The 13,548-nt window shown below is 44.5% G+C and overlaps 1 protein-coding gene across 1 annotated transcript in view; it reads right to left on the bottom strand.

The window, feature by feature from the left end:
- Window positions 1-13,548, bottom strand: part of rsrc1 (arginine/serine-rich coiled-coil 1) — a 185,189-nt gene continuing 171,641 nt past the window's right edge. Inside the window, exons 8-10 of the mRNA XM_041873836.2 lie at window positions 3,656-3,762; window positions 2,111-2,227; window positions 1-654 (exon numbers count right to left, since the gene is read on the bottom strand). Of these exons, the coding sequence (XP_041729770.2) occupies window positions 562-654; window positions 2,111-2,227; window positions 3,656-3,762 (317 nt within the window). The 3' untranslated portion in view covers window positions 1-561. The remainder of the gene's footprint in view (window positions 655-2,110; window positions 2,228-3,655; window positions 3,763-13,548) is intronic.

Genomic DNA, 13,548 nt, shown 5'->3' with positions numbered 1-13,548 from the left:
CGTAATCCATTTTAAATTCAGGCTGTAACAACAAAATGTGGAAAAAGTCAAGGGGTGTGAATACTTTCGGAAGGCACCGTTGCCTAGATGAGAAACATCAGGTTCAAAACAGTCAATAAACAGGACTCAGTCTACTAATCATGGATTTTCTTCACAGGGGAGATTTCATTTCTATAAAATTCACTCAAACACAATTGATCAACGTTTGACATATCCAAAAGACAGTGCACATTTTCTATGTATCATTTCAATAACTCATTTGGGATATTAAAAAAATAAACAAAAATACAAATCTTCTTAAAGACAGAAGCTTTGTAGTTTCTTGACAAAAAGTCTGAGGGAAGTCCAGCGAATGAGGGATTAAATAAAAATGTATAAATGTTTAGGGACAGGGAGTTGTTCCTGACCTTGTGATCTGACAAGGATAGACTAACTAGAGCTAGGTCACGTGGTCAGGAAAAACTCCTGTCCCTACTCATGGTGAGGACAGGTGGATTTAGTCCAGGACCAAAGTTTCCTCAGTTCAGATGATTCCATTGGTCCGGGGAGCTGCTCGTCCAATCAGGGCACAGGACTTCCCATGAGCCTCTCCTGGCGGAGGGACATCAGCCTGTTGAGCCACATCTCCTCGGCCTTCTCCTTGTCCAGGAACAACTAGAAGAGAACGCAGAGAGGAGCACAGTACACTGGTTAGACACAGATGACTAGACAACACAACACACAAACAACCAGACAGAGAAGTTATGGGGACGAGTGACAGGGTCTGGAGAAAGGTGTGTATATATGTGTGTGTGTGTGTGTGTGTGTGTGTGTGTGGATGTGAAAGAGTCTGAGGGGAGAGAAAGTGAGGGATGAGTGGATTTGGCGTAAGCAGCACGAGTCCATGGCCCCATCCTGGCAAAAGCTAGTCCCTTGATAACAATAGAGCAACAAACGTTTCTGACAGCTTGTAGAATCCACGCCCCGAAGAATTCAGGCTGTTCTGGAGGCAACGGGGGATCCAACCCGGTACTAGATGGGTGTACCTAATAAACTGGCTGGTTAGTGTATATGTCTAGTATATGGATTTTTTTAATGGATTATTGTCTAGAATGGATCATTTATTTTCCCCATTGAGTATCATGTGCAGCACACTAAGAAGTAGGAACGCAAAATTCTGGTATCTTTCCCAAAATTCCCTGGTTTTCCAGAATTTTGGTTAGAATTTTGCAACCCTACTAAGAGGCCTAAATTCTCTGCCTTGATAACAACATTTGTCAAGGGAACCATATGATTACAACCAGGTCACACAATTCGCTTCAGTTAAGGCAAATTTAAGTGCAGGTTTCTATTTAGTTTTCTACTATTTGGAGGTTGAAGACACCCTAAAGATCCACTACAGCCTTTCACAGAGCACGGACCGCCTGACAAAGAAAACCCATTTAAAAGACAGATCATTTCCATCTCTTCATATCCAGTGTCTCTGTGTGTATATAACAACGTTTGATTTATCCAACGTGCGTCTGGTAGCTTAGGAAAGCTAAATATGCAGTGTCTGGTGTGTAACGGCCTTGTGAATCACTCATCTCTCGCCTTAAACAGGACGACACACACACACATACACGTACGGCCTAACCCACAGTATGGGGTGTACACCGTTCGCTGTGTGTTATCTAGGGTTCGACATGATGACTAGATCAGCCCCCCCCCCCCACCCCACCATGGCTCTGGGGTGTCGCAGCAGTATCGAGTTTGAGATGACATTATCTACAGTAGGGGTAATGGGGAATCATTATTCCTGATTGGCGCTCCCCCGCCTGGGGCATATTGCTGCCATAGATCAGGCTGTCGTGGGTTGATCTGCATGTGTCAGGGCTAACTCATTTCCCCCTGCAGGGAGATAAATGACTCCACACAGCTCTTACAAGAAGGAGGGTTGTGTGTGTGTGTGTGTGTGTGTGTGTGTGTGCGTGCGTGAGTGAAAGAGTCTGAGGGGACATGTGTGGGTAATAAGTGGGCCCAACACCCTGAGACTCTATGCGATACTTCAGTAACCTTTCATATTCCTGTGTGTGTGTTTGTGTGTACCAACAGAAAAGAGTGTGTGTGTGTGTGTTAGGGGAGAACTTACACTGGGGTGTGCTAGCGTGTCGCTGTCATTGTAGCGGATTGTAGTAGGTAGAGAGATGATGTCTGTAAGGAGCAGAGGTGGGTCGTCTGGTTCCTGCTCGACTTTCACTGACTCAGTCTAAAAACACATACAGAATACCCGTTGATATAACATTACACTAGGGCTGCAAAATTCCCAGGTTCTCCAGATATCCTGGTTAGGGGATTCTAGACGTCCTGCTTATTCTCTCCTAATTCCAGGAATCTTCCAGTCTGCATTTCTGGAAAACCTTGGAATTTTGGGAAAGTAACCAGAATTTTGGAACTCTAGATCCCACCAAGTCGGACCAAACATATTAATCACATGGTATAGTACTGTAATGTCCCATTTATTCATCACATCACATTTACTGACATGAACAACAAATGTGCTGCTTGCATAAACGAGCTAGAACACTCATGCAGAGAAATGACAAAGGCAGCAGATGTAGTTTGGTGTTTGGCCAGAAGATGGCAGTATGAGTATGAGTCTGAAGTACTGACTAGGTCTTCTGAGCAGTGTGCTTGTGTCCTTGGTAAACACATGCACTTCTTGCAGCCAGGAGGGACACTGATCAGGGTGTATGTGCCCGCATGTGGAGCCTGATGGAAAATTCTACAGGTGCCCGCCCTACCCGAGTGGGGATGGAAGGGGGTTAGGCTTTGGCAGCTTGGGGGTCACAGCCCTCTCCTCACACCCTGTATCCTCATTATTTCATTAGGGCCTCTATTTGAACTTGCAGAGTGTAAATCGGTGGCTAACTGAGTGCTAACTGGAGAGGGCTGCAGGTGTTTGGCCCCTGCGCGCCTCAAGTTAGGGAGCTGAGGACCCTTAACTATAAGAAGTACCTCAATTACATTTACACTTTAGTCATTTAGCAGACGCTCTTATCCAGAGAAACGTACAATCAGTGCATTCAACTAAGGTAGGTAAGACAACCATACGCTATCACTTCCCTTTCCTTGTCCTCCTCTCATACCACTTACACAGGCCAGGTACAACCGTGATGAGACATAGAGAGAGAGACAGAACATTTTAAATAAGAGAGCAACAGCACACACAGAGCGATAGATACAGGTCCCGGTCCCAGTACCTGGTGTAATCTGTCAACCCGCTCCACTTGGACTGTCACCTTTTGTCCTAACCCTCCCAGGATCGGCAATGATTGCCAACAAATCTAATATCCTCCACGTTTTCCCAGGCAGGAGCATTTCAATAATGACTTCTGTGCTTCTGCCGCTGTGTCTGTGGAGACAGAGAGAGGGCGAGGGACAGAGGCCCGCCGTGGTGGCTTTTGTGACGGCTATCCCGCTTTTGTGGCGGCCGAGCAGATCAAAAAACAGTCCCGGCCGGACCCCTTTCTCGTCTCGAACGGACGGAGCAAACGTCATTGAATGGGAATGGTTTAATTTGGGTCCGGGAGCCGCTCTTGGACAGATGGAATAAAAACTGGAGGGGGAGGAAGGAAATCAAATAAGAGAGAGAAAGAAGCGAACAGAGAAGGAGAGAGAGAGAGAGAAAGCGCACCTTGACACCGTCTCGGGATGATTTGAAAGCCTGGGGAACAAAGGATTCGCTCTCAATGGCTTCAATGTCCTTTATCCTTCGCACTTGCTCCGCCAGCGACGTCCCCTCTGGAAACAGAAACACAGAGAGAGAGGGAGCGAGAGGGAGAAATAGAGATTGAGAGAGAGAGGTGGAGAGACAGGGGGAGAAAGTGAGAGAGAGGTTAGCAGCGTTAGGGAGGAGAGGTCACACATTTGTTAGCCGCCCTCAAGTAAACATTGACACGGACATCAGGGGAAGTGAACCGATTACATTTAGGATGCTTGACTCTGACCATGTTCTCTTGGCAGTAATGCTCTTTGGCACCTGCTAAGAAATCTCTGATGTGACCGAATCTCTGTATTTTTTAAAAGGAGAGATTAGCTAGGGAGTCCTGACAGGGGGTCAGGGCTGGGGCCTACCCCCATTAAAGAGAGAGAGACACAGGGCAAGACATTGAAAACAAACAAACAAACAGAGAAGGTTGATCAGTCCCAAATGACACCCTATTCCCTATATAGTGCACTACTTCTGACCAGAGCCCTATGGGTCAAAAGTAGTGCATTTGGGATGTTCCTGATGATCACAGTATATTTAGGAAAACATCAGACTAAGTAGAATATATATTAAAATGTTTTTAAACATTGTCAATGTAAACAAACAACTGTATAGCCTCAAAATAGGCTTAAAACAATAATTGTAATATATTGGATGGTCAGTCATTGCATCAGTAGCTCTGTCTATGAATTTAAGAGTGGTTACATTTCTCCAGGCCCATCCCTCAGCTTTTTATCAAAACAGAGGCAGTTGGCCACTTTGTTATTGTTTCAATTGTTGATTGCCCCTTTAAGCAAATCTTAATAAGCACAGTCTATTCTCTTACAATGAAACTATTTAAGTGTAAAAAATAAAACAATTAATCCACATTTTACGCATCAAATTAAAAAGACGTAGGAGGAAGGCACATTTTTATTTATGAATGTGTGTCTGGGAAGGTAGGAACTGTAAGAGTCTGAACAATCCTTTTCTTCTTTCGCCTGTCAATCTCTCCACCGATCAGTCAATATTCATCCCTCGCTTACATATCCATTTATCCTCACATGCACACTTCCATCTATCTAGCTGTCAATCTGAGAGACATTCCTGTCTCTGCTTGAGCTCCATGTAGAAAAGGGACCTCCAGCGAGTCTGCATATGCTTCAATAACAGAAGCTGCGACTACAGTACCTTGTAGGGAAATTAAAGACTTTCAATGAACAGGTGTGGGTTGTAATGGCTCACAATGAATAACACAAATGAGTAAAATCAAGTGTGCACACACACACACACATGAACGAACACACACACTCACATACACAAACACATACTCACACACACACACCGAAGACACACCAGTTTGAGCTAATGACAGGAATTAAATTAATCCATTAACTGCCACAGAGAAGCTGTCACAACAGATCTTTCTGGGCCGGTTGATTAATGAATAGATTCATATTTGTTCTGGTTTTCATTTGGTTAGTGTGAGTGGCACAGCAACACACTTTCACACACACACAAACTGTGAGGTAAAACAAAATAGGAGGAGGATATAATGTTGTTCAAACAAACTTCGTTTCCATTTATATTTACTGGGGGAATTGGACAACTGACTGACAACTGGAATTAAGCCTTCCATCCATGACAGTCTGTCTTGTTGTGTGAGGAGGAGAGGAGCAAGAAAAATAGTTATTACCTTGAATGTGCGGCTAGATGGAGAACGGGAGCGCCGGCCCAATATCCTCCTGAAGACTGTGGCCTGTCCTTCACATGACAGCCACAGCATCATCAGGAGTCTTGTGTGTGTGTGAACGTGTGTGTGTGTTCAAGTTTGAAGGAGAGCCAAATCCGTCAACAATGAATCCCGTTTTTCGATCAGTGATCGATGAATCCAACCTCCACCTGAGGTAAGAGTTAATAAAGGACACACACACACACACACACACTCCCCACCCTATCTGCCCAGATATATCAATGACAGCCCGTCGGGCAGGCGACTGAGTGGACGGACAAGGCCCACAGAATCCATTAAAGCCTCATACTTTTTGACAAACACATTATTGGTAGATAAAATGACTTCCATATGCTGTTTGTCAGATGTCAGTGGGGAAAGATATGTATTTCATAGGAAAATCTAAAATAATGGACTTTGAGAGAGAGAGAGAGAGGGCCGGGCTGAGCTACATACAAGACAAAAATCAATACCCGTGCCGACCGAGGAGCGGAGAGCCCGGGAGGTCAAAGTTGATATTTAATATTGACACATTATCTGGCAAATGAATTTAGCGGCGCGACTCGATTGTCACCGCATTACTGGCAGCGCTCGTCTGTCGGCGATGAGAGAAAGACAGAGGGAAGAGAGAGAGAGAGGGAGACACAGACAGTAAAAATACTAGAAAGACGATGCCTTCAATGTACAGCACGTTCATGACAGCTCAATATTTTCATTCAACTTCTGTATGACTCTCCATACAGTTATCCATCTAGGTCACGACCAAAAATGGCTGTAAAGAGTGGAGTAGGCCTTTAAATGGTCTCACTCCCATTTTGAGTGACCTGGTGGGGCATCAAACCAGAATGATCAATATACTGGACCATATTGAGAGCCCTTACATTTTTCATCCTTGTATTCACTCGTTATAATGAGCCTAACAATGGTTAGTGATTGATCTGCCTCTTAGGCTCTGTGTGTGTGTGTGTGTGTGTGTGTGTGTGCGCGCACACCGGCATGTGCATGTGTGTGTTAAGTGTGTGGGATGGGCAGAAAACACAAGCAAACTCATTACCAAAATTAGTCCAACGGCATCCTGATGAGCAACCTGGAATCAATAGCGTATTGTGCTCTCTAAATAGCTGTTTGTCTATTTCATTGATTAAGAGGGTGGAGAGAGCAGAGAAAATCTAAAACACCAATGAAAGAAAGCAGATTCCCTGAGCCACCCGGGACAGAAAGTGTGTGTGTGCTTGTCAGAGAGAAAGAGAGAGAGAGATGGCGTTTCTGCTGCAGTGCCAGAATCCAAACAGAGGAGAGCGCTGTTTTACCACAGATTTCTACAGTGCCAGACCGTGGCGTCTTTGTAAATGTGACTTTGCTCCACAGTTTGTCGATCAGTAACAGCGAGAGCTGAATATATTGCTGCTAATGATTCATTTGGGTAATTGAGTGCATACCCCGCGAGCTAAATTACGACAGCGCTCATTGTGCCGAGCAAATAAATAAAGGAAACAAACTGTACGTTGTGTCGAGGTCGGGCACAAATTAAAGGTACATTCAAAGGTGCTTTGTAGTTATATTTGCGGAAAGACAAGCAAAGAGCACCCTAATGGTGACATTGAAATAAGTGGGGAGAAAAGGGCACATTTTGCTGCTGTTGACATAGCGGATGTAATTGGATGTAGAGCTGGCTACAGTTGGGATGGCTGGCACTACAGCTGGGCATGATCCTACACGGTCCTGTTGGTCCACAGCACGTCCCTGCCCCCTTACCCTCCCCTCCCTCTTAGCACTGCAGTAAGATATGTAATTCAATGCTCAATTTAGGGTATCGTCTAGCGTTAGATTTTTTTTGCCCGCTAATTTATAGAAATTAAGCCATTAATTAAGCCACTAGCCATTATTTAAGCCGGGGAAGATGAATACAAACTTTCATAATAACCACCTTCCCCATTTTAGGGCTCATTATCATCAATTTTTTATGCAATTATGCTATTCTTTTACGCTGAGCTCATAAATTACCCGCTCTTTTGTTGCTGGCTAGCCTTGTAAAATCCAAAGTAATGCTTTGTAGTCTGATCTTTAAGGCAATTACTGGCTTCTTCAGTCTTTCATCTCCCTGCATTTCCAATAACCCTCGCCTCCAATGATTTATCCCTGCCACCACCGGCCAACACACACGTAGATGCACACACGCGCACACACACACAGTCATGCACATGCACGCATATGCACACACACACAAAGACATACACAGTTACACACACACACACTTTTACTCATCTCTGTTTCCCATCTTTCTTACCAGTATGCCAAGGTAACAGAGCAACTGGAGCGGCTATGTTCCTATTGGTGGATCCCAGGTGGATCCCCGATGGGTCTTGGCCTACCTGTGGGTTGCTATTGTTGTTTGCGTAACCCCGCGCTAAGCTAAGTACACAGAACACACGGTTCACTTGGCATCAAACGGTTAGTTTCATTCAGCGCTAGGGGGCATTGAGATAGTTAAACACTGAAATACTGTAGCACTTCCTTACGCATCAAAGTGCTTCTTCTTGAGGCCTAAACATGTTGTTTAATACATGACTGGGTCTGGGAATACGTTCAAACCACATTGGATGAACACTGATCTTTTCAGTCCGAAAACATCAAGTTATCGCTAACCAAATGGCCGATTATTTAAATAAAGCAAAACCAGGTCAACTGTAATATTTTCATACCTCTGCCTGAGCTCTGAGTTAATACATGAGGATATACAGTGCATTCGGAAAGTATTCAGACCCCTTGACTTTTTCCACATTTTGGTACGTTACAGCCTTATTCTAAAATGGATTAAATAAATAAAAATCCTCATCAATCTACACACAATACCCCATAATGAATTTTAGCAAATTTTAGCAAAAAATAAAAAACGGAAATACCTTATTTACATAAGTATTCAGACCCTTTGCTATGAGACTCAAAGTTGAGCTCAGGTGCATCCTGTTTCCATTGATCATCCTTGAGATGTTTCTACAAGTGGATTGGAGTCCACCTGTAGTAAATTCAATTGATTGGACATGATTTGGAAAGGCACACACCTGTCTATATAAGGTCCCACAGTTGACAGCGCATGTCAGAGCAAAAAACAAGCCATGAGGTCGAAGGAATTGTCCGTAGAGCTCCGAGACAGGATAGTGTCAATGCACAGATCTGGGGAAGGGTACCAAAAAATGTCTGCAGCACTGAATGTCCCCAAGAACACAGTGGCCTCCATCATTCTTAAATGGAAGAAGTTTGGAACCACCAAGACTCTTCCTAGAGCTGGCCGCCCGGCCAAACTGAGCAATCGGGGGAGAAGGGCCTTGGTCAGGGAGGTGACCAAGAACCCGATGGTCACTCTGACAGAGTTCCTCTGTGGAGATGGGAGAACCTTCCAGAAGGACAACCATCTCTGCAGCACTCCACCAATCAGGCCTTTATGGTAGAGTGCCAGACGGAAGCCACTCCTCAGTAAAAGGCACATGACAGCCCGCTTGGAGTTTGCCAAAAGGCACCTAAAGGACTCTCAGACCATGAGAAACAAGATTATCTGGTCTGATGAAACCAAGATTGAACTCTTTGGCCTGAATGCCAAGCGTCACGTCTGGAGGAAACCTGGCACCATCCCTACGGTGAAGCATGGTGGTGGCAGCATCATGCTGTGGGGATGTTTTTCAGCCACAGGGACTGGGAGACTAGTCAGGATCGAGGGAAAGATGAACGGAGCAAAGTACAGAGAGATCCTTGATGATAACCTGCTCCAGAGCACTCAGGACCTCAGACTGGGGCGAAGGTACACCTTCGAACAGGGCAACGACCCTAAGCACACAGCCAAGACAACTCAGGAGAGACTACAGGACAAGTCTCTGAACGTCCTTGAGTGGCTCAGCCAGAGCCCGGACTTGAACCCGATCTAACATCTCTGGAGAGACCTGAAAATAGCTGTGCAGCGACGCTCCCCATCCAACCTGACAGAGTTTGAGAGGATATGCAGAGAAGAATGGGAGAAACTCCCCAAATACAGGTGTGCCAAGCTTATAGCGTCATACCCAAGAAGACTCAAGGCTGTAAATGCTGACAAAGGTGCTTCAACAAAGTACTGAGTAAAGGGTCTGAATACTTATGTAAATGTGATATCAGTTTTTAATTTTTAATAAATTAACAAAAATGTATAAAAACCAGTTTTTGCTTTGTCATCATGGGGTATTGTGTGTAGATTGATGAGGGAAATTTTATCAATTTTAGAATAAGGCTGTAACGTAACAAAATCTGGAAAAAGTAAAGGGGTCTGAATACATTCCGAATGCACTGTATATCAATTCTTTAGAATCTTAAAATCCATTAACCAGCATTCACACTAAAAGACAAATCTTTAATCTATCTATCTGGCCCTGTCTGTTAGGGAGTGTTCCCCAATGTTAATTCCCAGTGATTTAGCCTAGCTTTTCATCAGTGTAAACCAAAGCCAGAGTGTGTGTGTTAGTGATGTGTGTGTACGTACGCACACGTGAGTGCTACCAGCAGGTATTTATCTCGGTGTACGCATGAGTGTGTCTCTCTACAAGGCACAGATCACTCAGTAAATCTTAAAACACACATCCTCAGCCAGCCAGCCAGCCCATCCCAATAGCAAAAACAGAAACAAAGGCTGCGTTATTAAAAAGGTGTCTGGCCCCGTGGTCAGTTAATAGTTTTGGACTGCATTGATTATGGTGCGCTGACAGCTTCCGATGCTAGCCCTGAAAATGCATCAAGTGTGTAATGAGGAGCTATTAGGCTCATCGATTTGCTGATTTCAATTGATAGCTACCAGGCCAAAGCGGCACGTCAATATTTGCATAACTAATACCCTACTGCCTGTCTGCTGCTCCCGGCCTTGACAAATGAGATCTCAATGAGGGGAGGAGAGGGAGTTGGATGGAAAGGGGGGGGATACGACAGAGTGGTAGCAAGAGAAATGGGAGAAACAGAAAGAGTAACAGAGAAGAAAACAAGATCAGATGGGTAAATAACAGCAGACAAAAAGCGGTGCAAGTTGACTCAACCCATCATTATATGAACCACATAGAGATGATTTGACTATCATCAGAAATAATACATCAGATATTGTGTTGTGTTGAGCTGAGCTGTGATATGTGCTATGTTGAGCTGTATTGTGATGTGGTGTGTTTTGTTGTGTTGTTATGCTCTTACGTGATGTGTAATATTTTGCTGTGTTGTGTTGTGTTGAGCTGTGCTGTTTTACGCTGAACTGTTGTGATGTGACAGAACATGCTGCCGTGCAGTGATGCTGTGTGATGTGTTACATTCTGTTGTTCTGTGATGTGTTATGTTGAAGTGTTATGATGTAAAGTGCTGCTGTGCTATGCATGCTAGCACGTCATGCTGGCTCCTGTGGCTGGGGGTTTTGGGGGTCACACCAGGGGGACACAGTGGCAGCCTGGGCCATATGTCCGAGAGAGGGAGGGGACCGCCCAGTACCACAGCAGGTGGCCGAGCTGCTCTAATGATGCTGCCACAGCCGCATCGCAAGGTCCCCAAGGGACCACACGCACACAGCTCCTTATCAACCAAGCATCCCCTCCTCCTGAAAACACACGCGCCCCATAAATACATAAGCGACGCGTGCCGAGCCCCCACGGTCCAAACATCCTTATCACTGTGTCAATTGCCCTCGGTGGACCCTCTCCTTGATCACTGTCATTTTCAGTGTGACCCCAGAAGTCGCTTGTCACAACACTAAAGTCCCACTCTGTGTAAATCTGGGAGCCCCACTAGCGAGTCAGGGGATACCCTCTATACTGAACCCAATGTTCACTGTGATAACCTAAAGTATCACAATACATAAAACGAAACAGCAACAAAAAAAGACTATGACAGCCCTCTCCTCAACTGTAGAGCCCTGCGTTTTACCTGAAGCACTAATGTGTTTAAATGACATTGATAAACACAATCACATCTTTTCAATGCTTTTTTATGTGTAGCCTACATCAGTAGGCTTTAAGATGGATGGTTGAAGGATAGACAGATGGACGGATGGGTGGTTGGATGATCTCCGGACCCAGAGTTTTTCCTGAGTACATGACCCCATATTGATCACGGCCAGCGTCCTAGTCAGAGCAGCTGTGGACAGCCACCTTCTGCATCCTGGCCTCCCTGACGTCTACTAGAGAGATAAGCATCATCTCCACTCTTCACTCAATAAAGGGAGCAATAATGAATTAATTACCCCAACACAGAGCCTAATGACAAGCAGACACTGCCGCCACGCGCCCAGCCCCTCCTATCTCCTTCACCATCTCTATTCATTTCTCTCTCCCCCCATCATCCCCCCTCTCTCCCTCTCCTCAATCAACCCCTATAATCAGTGGGGTGACACTCCACACCTGTCTGCAGTCTGTTACGGCTATAGACCTTGGGATCAGATAGATAGAGAATGATGCCATGTTGCACACACACTTTTTTACAATCGAAAATAAGAATGAATGGAAGGGCGTCTCCATTCAAGTCAATGATGGCATGATGGGTGTACTGGCAGCCATTTTGAGGGTACCCATGTCAGGAAGTAAAATCAGGAAGTGTACCCTTTAATCTGTGCTATGATTTGTTGAGTCAATTCAACTGACATTAGAAACAATACATTCCATTGCATGAGCCACATCAGTTATTTGAATGAACATTCTACATTACCATGGCAATCCAGCATCAGTTGATAGAACATTCCACAACACCGGCAGCCACACGTGTACCCATGAGTTTACCAGTCAATTGCCAGGGTTAGAGCTTGAAGCCCATTCTATTCATTCTTATTTCTATGCTTTTTTGATGGTATGAATAGAGTGGAGGGCATTTCATAATGCAACACCTATTATTTGTTTAAATGTGAATTCTCCATTAGCTGTGACTTTAGCAATAGCTGCTCTTTCTGGGATCCACACAAAACACAACCGTCATACATACACATAGACAGAAACAGCACATGGAGACAGACAGCAATACCTGCAGTACCAGTCAAATGTTTGGACACACCTACTCATTCCAGGGTTTTTCTTTATTTTTACTATTTTCTACATTGTAAAATAATAGTGAAGACATCAAAACTATGAAATAACACATTTGGAATCATGTAGTAACCAAAAAAGTGTATTTTATATTTGAGATTCTTCAAAGTAGCCACCCTTTGCCTTGATGACAGCTTTGCACACTATTGGCATTCTCTCAACCAGCTTCATGAGGTAGTCACCTGGAATACATTTCAATTAACAGGTGTGCCTTGTTAAAAGTTAATTTGTGGAATTTCATTCCTTCTTAATGCATTTGAGCCAAACAGTTGTGTTGTGACAAGGTAGGGGTGGTATACAGAAGATAGCCCTATTTGGTAAAAGACCAAGTCCATATTATGGCAAGAACAGCTCAAATAAGCAAAGAGAAACGACAGTCCATCATTATTTTAAGACATGAAGGCAGGTCAATCTGGAAAATTTATTCAAGTGCAGTCGCAAAAACCATCAAGCACTATGCTGAAACTGTCTCTCATGAGGACAGCCACAGGAAAGGAAGACCCAGAGTTACCTCTGCTGCAGAGAATAAGTTCATTAGAGTTAACTGCTCCTCAGATTGCAGCCCAAATAACTGCTTCACAGAGTTCAAGTAACAGACACATCTCAACATTAACTGTTCAGAGGAGACTGAGTGAATCAGGCCTGCATGGTCGAATTGCTGCAAAGAAACCACTACTAAAGGACACCAATAATAATAAGAGACTTGCTTGGGCCAAGAAACACGAGCAATGGACATTAGACCGGTGGAAATCTGTCCTTTGGTGGAAATCTGTCCAAATTGGAGATTTTTGGTTCCAACCGCCGTGTCTTTGAGAGACGCAGATTATCTCCGCTTGTGTGGTTCCCACCGTGAAGCATGGAGGAGGAGGTGTGATGGTGTGGGGTTGTTTTGCTGGTGATACTGTTGGTGATTTATATGGAATTCAAGGCACACTTAACCAGCATGTCTTCCACAGCATTCTGCAGCGATACGCCATCCCATCTGGTTTGCACTTAGTGGGACTATCATTTGTTTTTCAACAGGACAATGACCCAAAACACAC

The sequence above is a fragment of the Coregonus clupeaformis genome, chromosome 5, assembly GCF_020615455.1.
Source record: "Coregonus clupeaformis isolate EN_2021a chromosome 5, ASM2061545v1, whole genome shotgun sequence".
Lineage (NCBI taxonomy): Eukaryota > Metazoa > Chordata > Actinopteri > Salmoniformes > Salmonidae > Coregonus > Coregonus clupeaformis.
Note: the sequence above shows the minus strand (reverse complement) of the source record. Positions and strands in the feature narration are given on the sequence as shown.